The sequence below is a fragment of the Drosophila willistoni genome, chromosome 3R (genome assembly GCF_018902025.1).
Source record: "Drosophila willistoni isolate 14030-0811.24 chromosome 3R, UCI_dwil_1.1, whole genome shotgun sequence".
In the NCBI taxonomy this organism is placed as follows: Eukaryota; Metazoa; Arthropoda; class Insecta; order Diptera; family Drosophilidae; genus Drosophila; species Drosophila willistoni.
In genome coordinates this window covers 4741004-4753802 of record NC_061086.1, presented here as the reverse complement: position 1 = coordinate 4753802, position 12799 = coordinate 4741004, and the positions used below count along the sequence as shown (strand labels likewise).

At 37.4% G+C, this 12799-nt stretch overlaps 2 protein-coding genes across 3 annotated transcripts; one reads left to right on the top strand and one right to left on the bottom strand.

The window, feature by feature from the left end:
- Window positions 1-82: 82 nt before the first annotated feature.
- Window positions 83-2645, top strand: LOC6651438 (alpha-1,2-mannosyltransferase ALG9). Its single transcript, XM_002072850.4, has 4 exons — window positions 83-331; window positions 398-757; window positions 814-1291; window positions 1351-2645. The coding sequence occupies exons 1-4, from the start codon at window positions 180-182 to the stop codon at window positions 2227-2229; spliced, it is 1869 nt and encodes a 622-aa protein (XP_002072886.1). The 5' UTR covers window positions 83-179; the 3' UTR covers window positions 2230-2645.
- A 59-nt stretch (window positions 2646-2704) lies between these two features.
- On the bottom strand, window positions 2705-11629 carry LOC6651437 (protocadherin Fat 1). Of its 2 annotated transcripts, none has more exons than XM_047009855.1 (5): window positions 11567-11629; window positions 6639-6940; window positions 3981-5024; window positions 3187-3910; window positions 2705-3127 (listed from the first exon to the last, which is right to left on the bottom strand). In XM_047009855.1, exons 1-5 carry the CDS (start codon window positions 11625-11627, stop codon window positions 2886-2888), a joined length of 2373 nt encoding a protein of 790 aa, XP_046865811.1. In that variant the 5' UTR covers window positions 11628-11629; the 3' UTR covers window positions 2705-2885. The 2 variants fall into 2 exon arrangements, with proteins under 2 accessions (XP_046865811.1, XP_046865813.1); XM_047009857.1 differs by having other exon boundaries at window positions 2705-3115.
- Window positions 11630-12799: the final 1170 nt, after the last annotated feature.

The window sequence follows — 12799 nt, the reverse complement described above, 5'->3', positions numbered from 1 at the left end:
TAGTAATTCATTATTTTTTAATTTACCGGCTATCGATATTTTGCCGATACGTTATCGGTTCCCAACTGGAATACAGAAACAGCTGATCAATTAGTAGGGCTGCAAGCTCAATTCCACGCTGGCTGGAAAACAAAATTTATAAATATTAAAGCAAAAAAAAATAATTTATATCTTTGAAAATGGCTCCGCCGGCAGCTCGTCAGCGTTATATTGCGAACAAGGCGGATAATCAGATACTGACCAAGAAGCCACCGAAACGTCTAAGTCTAAATGGCAAAGACAAAATTGCCGGCAGCGCAGCCGGCACTAAAAAGGAGAAGGATAAAAAGCGGTAAGAGTTTATACCGGCTCCAGAATCTCGAGGAAGTTCTTAATAAATCATCTGTTTTGCTTGCAGTAAAACGACCACAGCCCCACCTGAGAAGGGTAATGGAAGTCCCATCATGCCCAGCGTTCACACTGCCTTTAAAACGTTTGTGAGCGCTCGTCTTTGCAGTGCTATTTGGGCTTATATTGCCGATTGCGACGAGACTTTTAATTATTGGGAACCGCTTCACTACATCATCAATGGCCATGGCCTCCAGACCTGGGAATATAGTCCACAATTTGGCCTACGCTCGTACACTTATTTACTCTTGCAGGGTGTTCCCGGCTATTTCTATCAGAAGATATTCAATCCAAGTCCAATATTGATATTCTATATGGTACGTTGTATGCTAGGATTCGCTTGTGCAGTGATGGAACGGTTTATGTACAAGTAAGTAAACTGATTGAAGTTGGGTAAACTCTTTCTCAATTTGATAATAATTACAGATCCATTTGCCAGGAGTTTGGCATACACATCGGACGTCTCTGGTTAATATTCCAGCTATTCAGTGTCGGCATGTTTGTATCCAGTACTGCCCTCTTGCCATCATCGTTCTCCATGTACTTTGGCTGCTCGGCATTGGCAGCCTGGTGGCAGCAACACTATAGCCTGTCAATTTTTTTCACTGCCATATCTGCATTACTCGGTTGGCCATTTGCTGCTCTTATTGGTGTGCCAATGGTATTAGAAATGTTGCTTAGACAGCGAGATTGGAGAACTTTTGTCCAATGGTCCCTGATATCGGGTTTAACAATTTCCTTACCAATGATTGGCATCGACACAAGTTATTTTGGCAAATTGACATTTGCTCCCTTGAACATTGTTTGGTATAATGTCTTTACTAGTCATGGGCCAAATATATTTGGCACTGAACCGCTCAGTTATTACTTAATTAATGGATTCCTTAATTTCAATATCATTTGGGTAAGTTGCATATCAAAAAAAGTATTATGATTAATTTATGATTATATTTTTCTTTGCAGCTTTTAGCACTTCAACTGCCGATCATGCTGGTCATGGATTATCTTATAGTGCCCGCCAAATCAAAGTCTACTTTAAATTTTCCCCACTACATCTCCTTGGCCCCATTTTATCTGTGGCTTTTAGTATTCTTTGCCCAACCGCATAAGGAGGAGCGTTTTCTGTTCCCCGTTTATCCTCTTATCTCTCTGTGCGGTGCCATTACCGTCGATGTCTATCAACGAATATTCTTTCGCATCAAGTCGCTCGCTTTCAAAATCAAATCGAGTGTCCATTATTTGGATCAAAGTATGTTCATAGCCATTCTGGTAATGGTCTTGAGTACGGTTCTGGGTCTATCTCGTGTCTTTTCGCTTTATCGCAACTATCATGCACCCATGGACCTAATGTTGGAATTGAATCAATTTAAGGTCACACCTCAGTACAATCCCAATATGATTTATAACGTTTGCATTGGCAAAGATTGGCATCGTTATCCCGGCAGTTTCTTTTTCCCCGCTCGTAACTTTCGTTTACGTTTCCTGAAATCAGAATTTAAGGGCATGTTGCCGGCTTACTATGCCGATGGGGCAAATGCCACACAGATTGTTCATCCATATTTTAACGATATGAATCAAGAGAACGAATTCATGTACTTTGATTATAATCAATGTCATTTCCTAATCGATTTCGATCACGGCCAGTATACCGAATTGGAGCCAAATTATGCCAAACGATCCAAAGACTGGACAATTATGAAAAGTTTGCCATTCCTTATACCAGAAAAGTCGCATCAACTATTTCGTGCCTTCTATGTGCCATTCCTAACCGACAATCACATTCAGTATGGCGATTTTAATTTACTCAAACGAAAGACAAAACGAAATGGTAATGGCAGTTAGAATTCCTCTTGAAAGAAAGTCAAGAATTCAAATCGATCAGCCAATATATTCGATTGGACGTTAAATCTTTTTCATTGATCAGATAGCAAATTTTCTATGAAAATTTTGTGAATTTACCAAGGCCGAAATGATGTTCTATTTGCACTTTTATTGCTAACAATTCTATAATATATTTCACGTAATTATCAGAAAAGATACTACAACTAATTTATGTTTCCTCCCTCCTATCACTCTGTCCTAATCTGTGAGTCCACCGAGTTTCCTAATTATTTTGTATTAATTTTATCACAGTCATTTGTCAATGCCAAAGTTTTGTACTCAAAAAAAAAAACAAAAAAAAATCGATGAGATAAGCTGAATTCAATTAGATTTTAAGTGCCCAAATTAAAATGCAAACAACGAAATTCTTAATTTAATAATTATTTGGATTTGGATTGTTTTTCTTTTTATCGATTAATTAATTAATAACTGGGAAGCAAAAACTTTACAATTGGAACACACTCCCTTTCGCTTAGGACTAATTGTTTAAATTGTGTGCGGTGAATTTGTTTACAAGGCTAGATATAATATTTGGTCTACTACATGTACATACATAGGATTATAGCTAACTCTAAACTGACTTAGCAGCAAATATTTACAAGTTCCTCCAAAGGCGTCTAAAAGTAGACCGTCAAATTGTTCTCAGAGGAGCCCATGGCATCGGTGGCAGAGAGAAGATTCGAGCCCGGATTGACTGTGCTATTGGTGGCAGCTCCATTGGTGGCTATGGTAGCCACCTTTCGATTATTGTTCTCTGTCGTTGGTGTCGTTGCTGTTTGCAGGGAATCATGCTCGATCTCATCCTCCTCATAGAGCTGCCCATTCGCTGAGGCACGCGAAACAATGCCTGGCAAAAAGACTATTTATAGTGAATGCTTTGAGTACTGGGGGGAATATGAGGGATTAGGATCAACTTACTGCGCACTGTGGCCGCATAGCTCTCCCGTTGCCGTTCACGCTCTCTTTCTCTTTCCCGTTCTCTCTCCAGCAGTGCCACGGATCCGCCTAACGCCATGCTGCTGCTGGCACCACTGGCCACATGATGTAGGCCATTATTCATGGGATTGGCCATAGTTATGTTGCCACCTCCACTGCCTCCTCCATGTTTCATATGCAGCACTGAGACACCGCCACTGGACACGGCTCCATTCTGACCAGACAGCTTCTCGTGGGTCACCAAATTGGCAGAAGAGACACTACTATGGGCCTGACTATGAACCCGATTCCGTCCCAGACTAGGGCTACCTTTGCCCTTATTATTCGAACGGACAATATAGCAACTGAGGGCCAAGATAATGAGCAGAAAGAGGCCCACAATCATGCCAAACATGCCCAGCATGCTGCTACTGTTCCAGGCTGATTGGGCCAAACTCAGACCCTCCATGGTCACGCTCACTGGCACCGAAGTGCTGCGCGGTGGCACTCCCGTATCCGTGGCAATGGCTATCAGATGAACCGTCGACTCATTCAGATTCTGCATTTGCTCGGGTCTCATGTAGATGTTTCCCGTGGCATCAATCTCAAAGAGACCCGCATGTTGACCGCGCAAAGATAGCTCGAGCTTGTCATTTCGATCCCCATCCGCCGCCTCCACTTTGCCAATGAGAACCCCCTCAAAGGAATCTGTACGAGATTGCAGTGACTAATAAAAATAAAAAATACAAATTCAATCAATTGATTGCCTTATGGAAGGTTACGTGATTAGAACTCACACTCTTGGGCACCATAAACTCGTAGTGTGTCTCCCGGAAACGTGGCTCCCAATCATTGACATCGATTACCTCCAGAGTTAGCTCTGCTGTGGTATTCGTCATACCATCAGTGGCCTGCACTTGGAACTCGTGCTTGGTCATCTTCTCATAGTCCAGGGGTTTGGCCAGCACCAACTCACCCAATGATCCCACATTGAAGAACTGTGAATTGATGGGATCTGGTATGGTGTACTTCAAATGTTTGCCCGGTTTATTGGTGGGCAGAGCCAATATACGATTCCCCACCGCCGTATCCTCCCTAATGCGCATCACAAAACGTTTTTGGACAAACGAGAGAGTGCTCAGCTCGGAATGGGTGCCCGGTCGCGTCAATTGCACCGTGGTCAGAGCATAACGATCTGGATTATCTATTTGAGTGGCCTTGACCACCAAGGTGGCGCCATGTGCCACATCGGCATAGCCAATGGGCGTTAATAGAGTTATCACTCCGCTATGTGGATGGATGCGAAAATATTTGGCATCCTGCGATTGCACAATTGTATATTGTATGGGCGCACAGATGCCCTCATCCTGATCCACCGCCTTGAGCGGTTCGGGACGCATACGTAACTCCCCGGGTCGTCCATCGTTGGGCAATTCAGCACTATACGATTCCCGCTGGAATTTCGGATTTTGATCGTCGGCATCGGTTATGACTATGCGAAGTAATGTATCCGAGTGTTTGGGTGGTGTACCCTGATCCTGGGCCCTCAACTGGACAGTGAAATTCTGCAATTGTTCATAGTCCAGTCCCTTCTTTAGAACCAAGGTGCCTTCCAGGGGATTGAGGAATTGCACAAATTCTGCATATGGACCGGGTAATACTTGATACTCCACCGTCGAGAAGGGACCCGGCTGGTCGGCATCTTCAGCCCGTGCACCCTGTAATATCCGAGTTCCGGGTACAGTAACCTCTGATAGTGTCAGTGTATACGGTGTTCCAATCCATTGAGGGGCATTATCATTCACATCCGTCACACGCACATTGACGGGAATGACGAAGCTCTGAAAGAAAGGCAACAAAATGATTCAGTCAGAGCACACAACGATCTCAAAGATGTACAGACACCAAAGTGTTTATACTCTGTTAAAGTTCAACTCCTTTAAATACGTTTAGCTACACTTTCTAAGGGTAAAAAATCGCAAGTGCTTGATTATATGGTCACTGACCTCCATAGAAGAGTTCAAAGCCCAAGACCTCAAACCAACGTCTGCATATATTTGCATGTTTTGAGTTAGGGAGCTAGCTCCAACCCCCAAGACCCCAAAAGCCCACTCCAATCTGCACCCCCAGACGGAAGCTTTAATGGCTAATTTATGGCCACTAAGCTGGGGCTTACCACAAGGCGGTAGAAGTTTAGCTGCGAGTATGTGTGGTAACATTTTGTTGATTCTAAAATTGAAATGGGCGTTCTGTCTGATTGTCTCTAGCGCAAAGTTTTCAATTGTTTATAGAGTAGTACAAACACTTGCATAGGCACATACCCACATAGGTAAGCAGGATAGGTATCCCTGCGGCAACTTAAAGAACTCGAAATTTAACAAGAACACGCACTTGTAAGCCAACGTCCAGTACGTTGGAGGAGGAGTTAAACCAGGGAGCAATATAGGTTAATTGGTTGGCTATTATTACACACGAAATGTGCTTCTGCAGGTGCAGAATGCGGTTTGAGAAAAAAAACACTTAATTCCAAGAAATGGCGGCCAATATAGGCCAATGACCAAAACGAAAGAAATGGTGGTAGACCAACTGAACTCCCCAAATTGTGGTCAATGGGATTCGCTTTTAATTATTCTACAACCCCAAAAATAGTTTACCAACTCTTAGGTTGATTGGAAAGTGTTTGCTCCCCAAAGTATGCTTCGATTTTTGGTTTGTTTTTTTCATTGAAAAATCAAAATCAGAAAGAAACTTTTGTAAGACCACACAAAATATCTTTCGAGAGGCAAAACTCCTTTTTTTGTGAGATTTGTGTAAATACGAAATCTTGGTTTGAAAGACTTTCATCCGATTTCATTATTATACCATGCACCCGTTAGGTGAACTGGTAAATTAAAGTCGTCAAAATAAAGTTAACGGGCAGAAACAAACTGTTCCGACCCCATAAAGTATCACTCTCAATAATCGAGTCGATCTAGTCAACTAGAAGGCCCCTGCGCCTGTAAGAGTGAGCGAGATATCATATGCTTGCAATCAAGCATATTATATAAATTTAATATCAATATAATTGGTCGAATAATTTTCAAACAATTATTTCTCATGGTGCATGGTATGCCGAAGTCGGCGAGACGATTTATTTATTTTATTTGTTATGAATTCGATATAATAGAGCTAATCCTACATAACAATATATTAAAAATTTTCTTAAAGTCAATAAAGAATTCGAATTCGCAATTTTCGATTCAGTGCTAAAAATTTGTCGGCTTTAATGCCGTTTTACAAAATTAGTTTATATTAATACAAAAAGAGTTTTGCTTTTAAAAGGAATATGTCCTGGATTGTGGTCTAGGAGTTTCTGGAGTTCGTTGGTCATGAATCAACTTTCCCTAAGTCTGTGCTAACTCTTGAATCAAGTTTGTGCATATTTGTTAATGTTCCATAATTTACTATGTACTTACTGGATCTGTTGAATGCCTTCGTATGCATATGACATTCACATATATTGATGATGGCCCTTTAATTCCTTCCTTATCCAGCTCAACTGACAGAGCCAATTCTTTAGTGCCTGCTATTATCTCTACTGGGGCATTTTTCTCTCTCAACGAGAGATTTATATCACCAGTGTCCGCATTTGGATTGCCATTAATGCGTAATTTGCCAACAATGGAACCCACAGCTAGATCTTCCGTGGCCAAAAAACTTTCCGCTGAACCGCCACCTTCGAGATAACATCTCGAATCCAGGATAGCCCCAAAAGCAGCTGCAATGAAATAAGAAAAATATATATGCAAAAATTAATGTGAAATTTAGGTTAGAGATTCTCCGCGCAGTCACTCCCTTTCAGGTATAAGCAATTTGCGAATTAAAAGTAAATTGCAACAAGTGAAGGAAGCCACCAGCACAACCACCTGCACCACACAGAGAGTGGTCCGGTCCAGTTGTCCGTTGGGTTAGACATGTTTACTCGTAGTTTGTTTCCGCTCTACTAAGCTTCCGTTTTTCTTTCACTCTTCTTTTTTTTGTTTTTGTTTTTTTTTAGGTTTTTGGTTTGTTTTCTGTTTTGTTTGTTGCTGCTGCTGCAATTTCAGGCCGACCAACCGGCTAGTATTCCATTTAAAAGTAAACTTGGCCTGGCCAAAACTGCATGAATCATGGTGGAAAGACGATGCACTGCAGCTGATTTGCGTTTCCGGACAAGCACCGATACATGGTTAATTGTGTTAGTGTGCAAAAGCCATGGCCATTGTTAATTTAGCGGATTAACTCTCAAAGCAAATTGGTTTAACTTTATAGTAGAAAGTAAAGTTAAACACACATAAATAGTATGGGTAAAAAAAAAGTTGGCTTTAAAGGTAAATTCCTATAACGCAAGCAAATTTGGGTTAAAAAAATGTATATTCTAATTTAATTCTTGAAGTTTAAATTGATTTGCAACGTTGGAAATAATTTGTCTTCTGAAAAACAATCAACTAACTAATTTAATTTTGCAAAAAAAAGTAAAAACTATTCTTAACGAATAATTAAGAGTTATCTCATTGTTAGAAATAAAAAAATTGTAAATTTTACAAGTTAAAATGACATTTAGTGACCCTTGAAAAAAAATACTATTTAACAGTGACCATAAAAGATATATCCTTTATTTCTGAAGCAGATTTATTTCTGTTTTTCGCAATAAACAACTTTTAGTGATTAGAAAACTTTGATTTTTTTTTTCAAGTAAACGAGGTCAAAATTTGGCACTAAAAACGAGTAAGAAGGAATTATGGTATAAAGTATATAAAAGTATAACATTAATATTCTGAACTTATCCCACGGGTAGTATCCAAATTAAATTGGGTTATGAGTGTTTTAACTTCAATGTCTTATTACTCAATTTCAAAAGAAATGATTTCAAAAACTTTCAGTCAAATAAATTCGCTAATCATGTGTAATCCGATTTGTTTTAATTGATACACAAATTAAAATTATATTTGGATTAAACTCTATGCTATTTAACCCAAAATTTTGCAATAGCTGAGGTAATAATTCTGCATTTTTTTTTTTTTCAAAACGAACTACTATATCACTACTATGGACTCTAATAGAAAAAATGTATTAGAAAACAATGTTCTTATGCAAAAAATTATGTCAAAAATTACAGGGTGTTTATTAAATCGAGAGGGTTTAGCTGATTAAATACATAATGAGCAACAGCAACAATCTTAGTCGTGTTGTGGCTTATGTTACAGAGCCATTGGATTTCTATTTTGAATATGCCTTGGAAAATCAGCTTTAAATATTAAAGGGTAAATTTTGGGCAATCAACTTCAGAGGCTCCAAGCTAAAATATATGATCGATCAACAAAAAATATCTTTTGAAGGGCTGCAGGCTCCGATTAGAATCAACAGAAACCAAAAAGGTCCATAAACTTATTCAAATAAATTATTGAAAATGAATAGAATGAAGTTTAATTCATTGATAAACGGAAATACGAGTGTTTACTCCGATTAATTCAAGTTTTCACTTTAAGTAATTCAACAGAATATAAAAGAATGCAAGAATGCAAATGCATTTGGGAAATGTTTATTTAAACAACTTTGAAAATTGTGTTCTTTTTACATTGCCGATTAGAAATTGAGAGCTTAAATACGAATGCACATGGCAAGAATTAGATTAGTTTTTGCTGCGAACTTTTGTTATCTACATATGTATTTATGATGTATTTATGATAATTAATTTGTTTTTCTTGTGTGTGTGTGTGTTTTTTTTTGTATAAGAAATTCTTGACTTGCATAATATCTAGTTTTGTTGCTTGATAACTATGTAAATGTCTTACAAATTAACAAACTGTAGCATGGGAACATGACATAACACCTTTTTGGTAATTACATTTGCCGCATTTGGCCCATTAAAATGTTCCGGTTAAATTCAGAAAACTAAAAAGACAACAAAAACAAGTTCTAAATGCATGTATTACGTTCTGGTAAGCGGTTTCAATTGAAAGAGAGACAAAATACTTATTATTAGACTTGACTTGGTGACCCTCAGATGTCACAGTCACAACGATGGGGGAATTTCTCTTTAGGCCAGCGAAGACTAACTGAGCCAGATGTACATAAGTGAAATCTTCTTCTGTTTAGCGATTTCAAGATCTTTATGGAAAGTGGGTTAATTATTGTGACATTGGGCAATGCATATGAGATGAAAAAATGATGATATGCAAACATATGTATATAAAAGAAGTAGACTTTCATTGACAGTTAAAAAAAAACATTTAAAACATTTTTTAGTTTTTATAACTAAAAGATTCCTGATTAATCACGTACATTTATGCCAGGAAACTTTCTTTAGAAAAATGGAAAGTCTTGACTGTAATTGTTGTTCATTGACTTTATGACAAATTCGTGACTTGAGATAAAAGATTGCCAAAAATTACATAAAATCATTATGATTCAAACTAATTAGTAAGTGTTTATGTAAAACCAAACCCACCCCACCCCCCCTCCCCCCAAAAAAAAAAAAAATACAAGCATAAGCAACTAATTAAAGTCTTTTTAAAAAACAAAGCGACTAACAAAAACTCATCCATAAGGTTCAACTATCTCAAGCGGAAATCCGCGAAAGTACAACACATACCAACTTACTATATCTCTCTATATACGTACTGAATTGTGGTTGATATTAAAATCGAGAGTAAAGAAAAAGGCTATTACATAAATATGTTATTTTTTCTCAAAAGGGTGTAAATGTATCAACAAATGAAAGTGAGTTTGGTGACCTGAACAAATTTGCCAAGCGATGGAGACACACACCCACACACACACCGCACATGTGCTTAAAGAAAAGTTTTTAAAAACACAAAAGTTTTCATTGGGTTTGGGTTTGGTAAAGAAAAAAAAACACACACAACATATTCGTTCAGCTTGATGATTTTCATCACAAAATTCCTCCTCCACTTTGGTTTGGTCTTTGGGTCTATGCCAGTGACTTTGAGGGTTTTGGTTTTTCAGTGTGCTGCAACTTGATGATGATGATGAGGAAGACTATAATGAAGAAGCCAAAAGCCTTAGTTAGAGTCGAAGTTCTGTCTGGTTAAACATCATAAGCATCGCAGATTTTGCAATCAATTTCAGTGTTTTAGTTTTTCTGGCACAGGTCAAGAAGAAGATCATAATAATAATATAATAGAAAGAAGAACAATCTGAAAACCAGTTAGAGAATGCTTTAAACTGTGACAAAGTCATTTCAAAATTTAACCAAATTGACCGAGAAAAAGTACAAATTGAGGCATATGTATATACATATATATATACGATTATAATCACTGAAGTATGACAATGTAATGAACCCAAATTAATGTAGAAACTAGAGCAACTATGTAAATAACTTTAAGAATTTGTTGCTTCAATCGTAAGCAATCCAATATGTCAGCAAACTCCCTTCCCCCTTCCTTTAACACGGCATTTTCAGTAAGTCACGTAAATAGTTTTATCTGCTATAAATCGTTGGACCAGAACCATAATGACGTTTACATCTGCATTGTGTGTGTGTTTAGTCTTGGAATTTCACTATTTTTCAGTTTTTACTTTTACAAAGACTCAGCCAGTGGGAGGAGGTTTACATGCGGCTAATTACTTTGTTTGCTGTCATCAAGTTGTCAAGAGAGTATGTACAAAAAGGGCGGAAGAGTTAAGGAATTCTTCGTACTTGAAAAGGAAATATTGATACATGCAAATAGAAAAAAATTAAAATATTTCTCCCCTTCAACTTTGAGCAGAACTTTAAAATTTTAAAAAGATTTTAAATAAAAAAAATCATTCCCTTTTAATAACATTTGTTTTACTTTATTCTATCCAATTTTGTATGCCAGGTTTGCCTTAATTCCCAGTGGAAAAGCAAGAAAAATAATTCTCTATTTTATATTTGAGCGAATAAATAAAATCCAAGGATTTTTTTTATATCATTATTATAAAACTTTACGTCAATCCAAGTTTTTAATGATTATAGTCCCGGGGCTTATAATGAATACTACTGCTTTTTGAGATTGTTTTTTAGTATCCAAAAATCTATTTTTATTTTTTCTTTAATATTATATATATTTCTTGATAGTTGAAAAAAAAAGTAAGTTAATTAGTTTTGGGGCCAATTAAAGGTCTGAATTTTACTTATAAGTAAGTACTTTTTTCTCGATAAAAAGAAACAAATTGAATCAAATTTTTCGTTGAATAATACATACAATGATAGGAATAAAAATTTAAAAAAGTAATTTGTGCAATTAAGGTATTTAACTCTTCAATACTTCAAGTTGCCTCTTGGAACTAATTCCTTACAAAGATTATATAAAATATACTTAAGTGTATATACAAGATGTTATTGAATTAACAGTTAAATTAATTTTGAACTTACCTTTTTTAAGCCAACACAATGCACAGATGATAAAGCATTTCCAATGAAGTTTTAACCACATTTTGTCTGGTGATTTCTATATAGGTACATATATACTTTTTATTTCAAACACTTTTTTAATCAATTTTTCTTTAGATGTCTTGATGTTTGAATATTACACATAATTTTCTGTAGGTTTTCTGTAGTTTTGAAACTGTTTTTTTCAGAATTTATATAAATCCGTACTTGTTGGTTACTTCTTTTTGTAAACTTTCCGTTTTCATTTTTACTGCCATAAATCAAATGTTTCGTTTCATATCACTGATGTGCCACAAAACGAGGCAGCGGCTTCTTCTCTGATTCTCTCACATGCAATTTATGTGCAACTTTTTCTTCTTTTGTTTTGCCTTGTTCTGTAATTGACCGGATAACTTTAAAATGGGTAATATTACACACCTAAAAGGGGGTGGGGTAGAGTGGGGTTGGGAGAAGTACCACTAGATATATTATTACAAGATTATTAGATAGAGACAAAACGCTTTAGCATAGAAACCAAAGCAACTGGAACATTAGCCGACCTACCACCTCACCTCTTAACCGAGAAAAAACAAAAAACGACAACAATCGAAGTTGAAGAGACAAAAACTTCTTTCTTCAGTTTGTTCTTGCGGCACAAATGTCGCACACATGTCACCTTCTTAGGTCGCAGTTGTTGTTCTTGATGGTTGCCACATTGCCTTAGTTGGCAAAATGTTGGCGGCATTTCACTAACAACAACAAACGAGAGTAGTTTTTTGTTTCCTTGGTTCCGCCAAAGCTAAAGCATTCGATAGCATTATTACCCGCCACTTTCCAAGGAGTCGCTACCAAAGAGCATTTCCTTCTGTCGAGGATTTATGGCATGCCATGGGGTGGCACTTATAAGAGGTGTGTGTGTGTGTGCGTGTTTGCGAAAGGTGTGAGGACGAGACATACAAACATTTGCATAAAAACCCTGCATACCCTGCTTGGCCACTACTGGCCAATGGCCGAAATGAAAACACCATTTGACCGGAAGCTCGCGGAAACTCACAAAAAAGTCATTCACCTGTGTAAAAACTATACGTTTTTTTGTTGTTGTGCTTAGTTTTCCAATAATTTCTTTTGTATAGACAATGAATATGTTTGTTGCTAGCAGGAAAGAGTTTAAAGCGAGGAAGTAAGGTGAAACTGGCAGGGGCATAATACAAATTCTCATAGGATACTATCGGACTA

What these genes read in the sequence shown, in the direction of transcription:
- LOC6651437 (XM_047009855.1), bottom strand. Translation starts at nt 11,627, where the DNA reads ATGTGGTTAAAACTTCATTGGAAATGCTTTATCATCTGTGCATTGTGT. An exon ending in AGTTTATGGTGCCCAAGAGT is followed by an intron (nt 3,911 to 3,980) that starts GTGAGTTCTAAT and finishes TATTTTTATTAG; the next exon opens with TCACTGCAATCTCGTACAGA. An exon ending in CTATGCGGCCACAGTGCGCA is followed by an intron (nt 3,128 to 3,186) that starts GTAAGTTGATCC and finishes CACTATAAATAG; the next exon opens with TCTTTTTGCCAGGCATTGTT.
- LOC6651438 (XM_002072850.4), top strand. Translation starts at nt 180, where the DNA reads ATGGCTCCGCCGGCAGCTCGTCAGCGTTATATTGCGAACAAGGCGGAT. An exon ending in AAGGAGAAGGATAAAAAGCG is followed by an intron (nt 332 to 397) that starts GTAAGAGTTTAT and finishes TTTTGCTTGCAG; the next exon opens with TAAAACGACCACAGCCCCAC. An exon ending in TTAATTTCAATATCATTTGG is followed by an intron (nt 1,292 to 1,350) that starts GTAAGTTGCATA and finishes TTTTCTTTGCAG; the next exon opens with CTTTTAGCACTTCAACTGCC.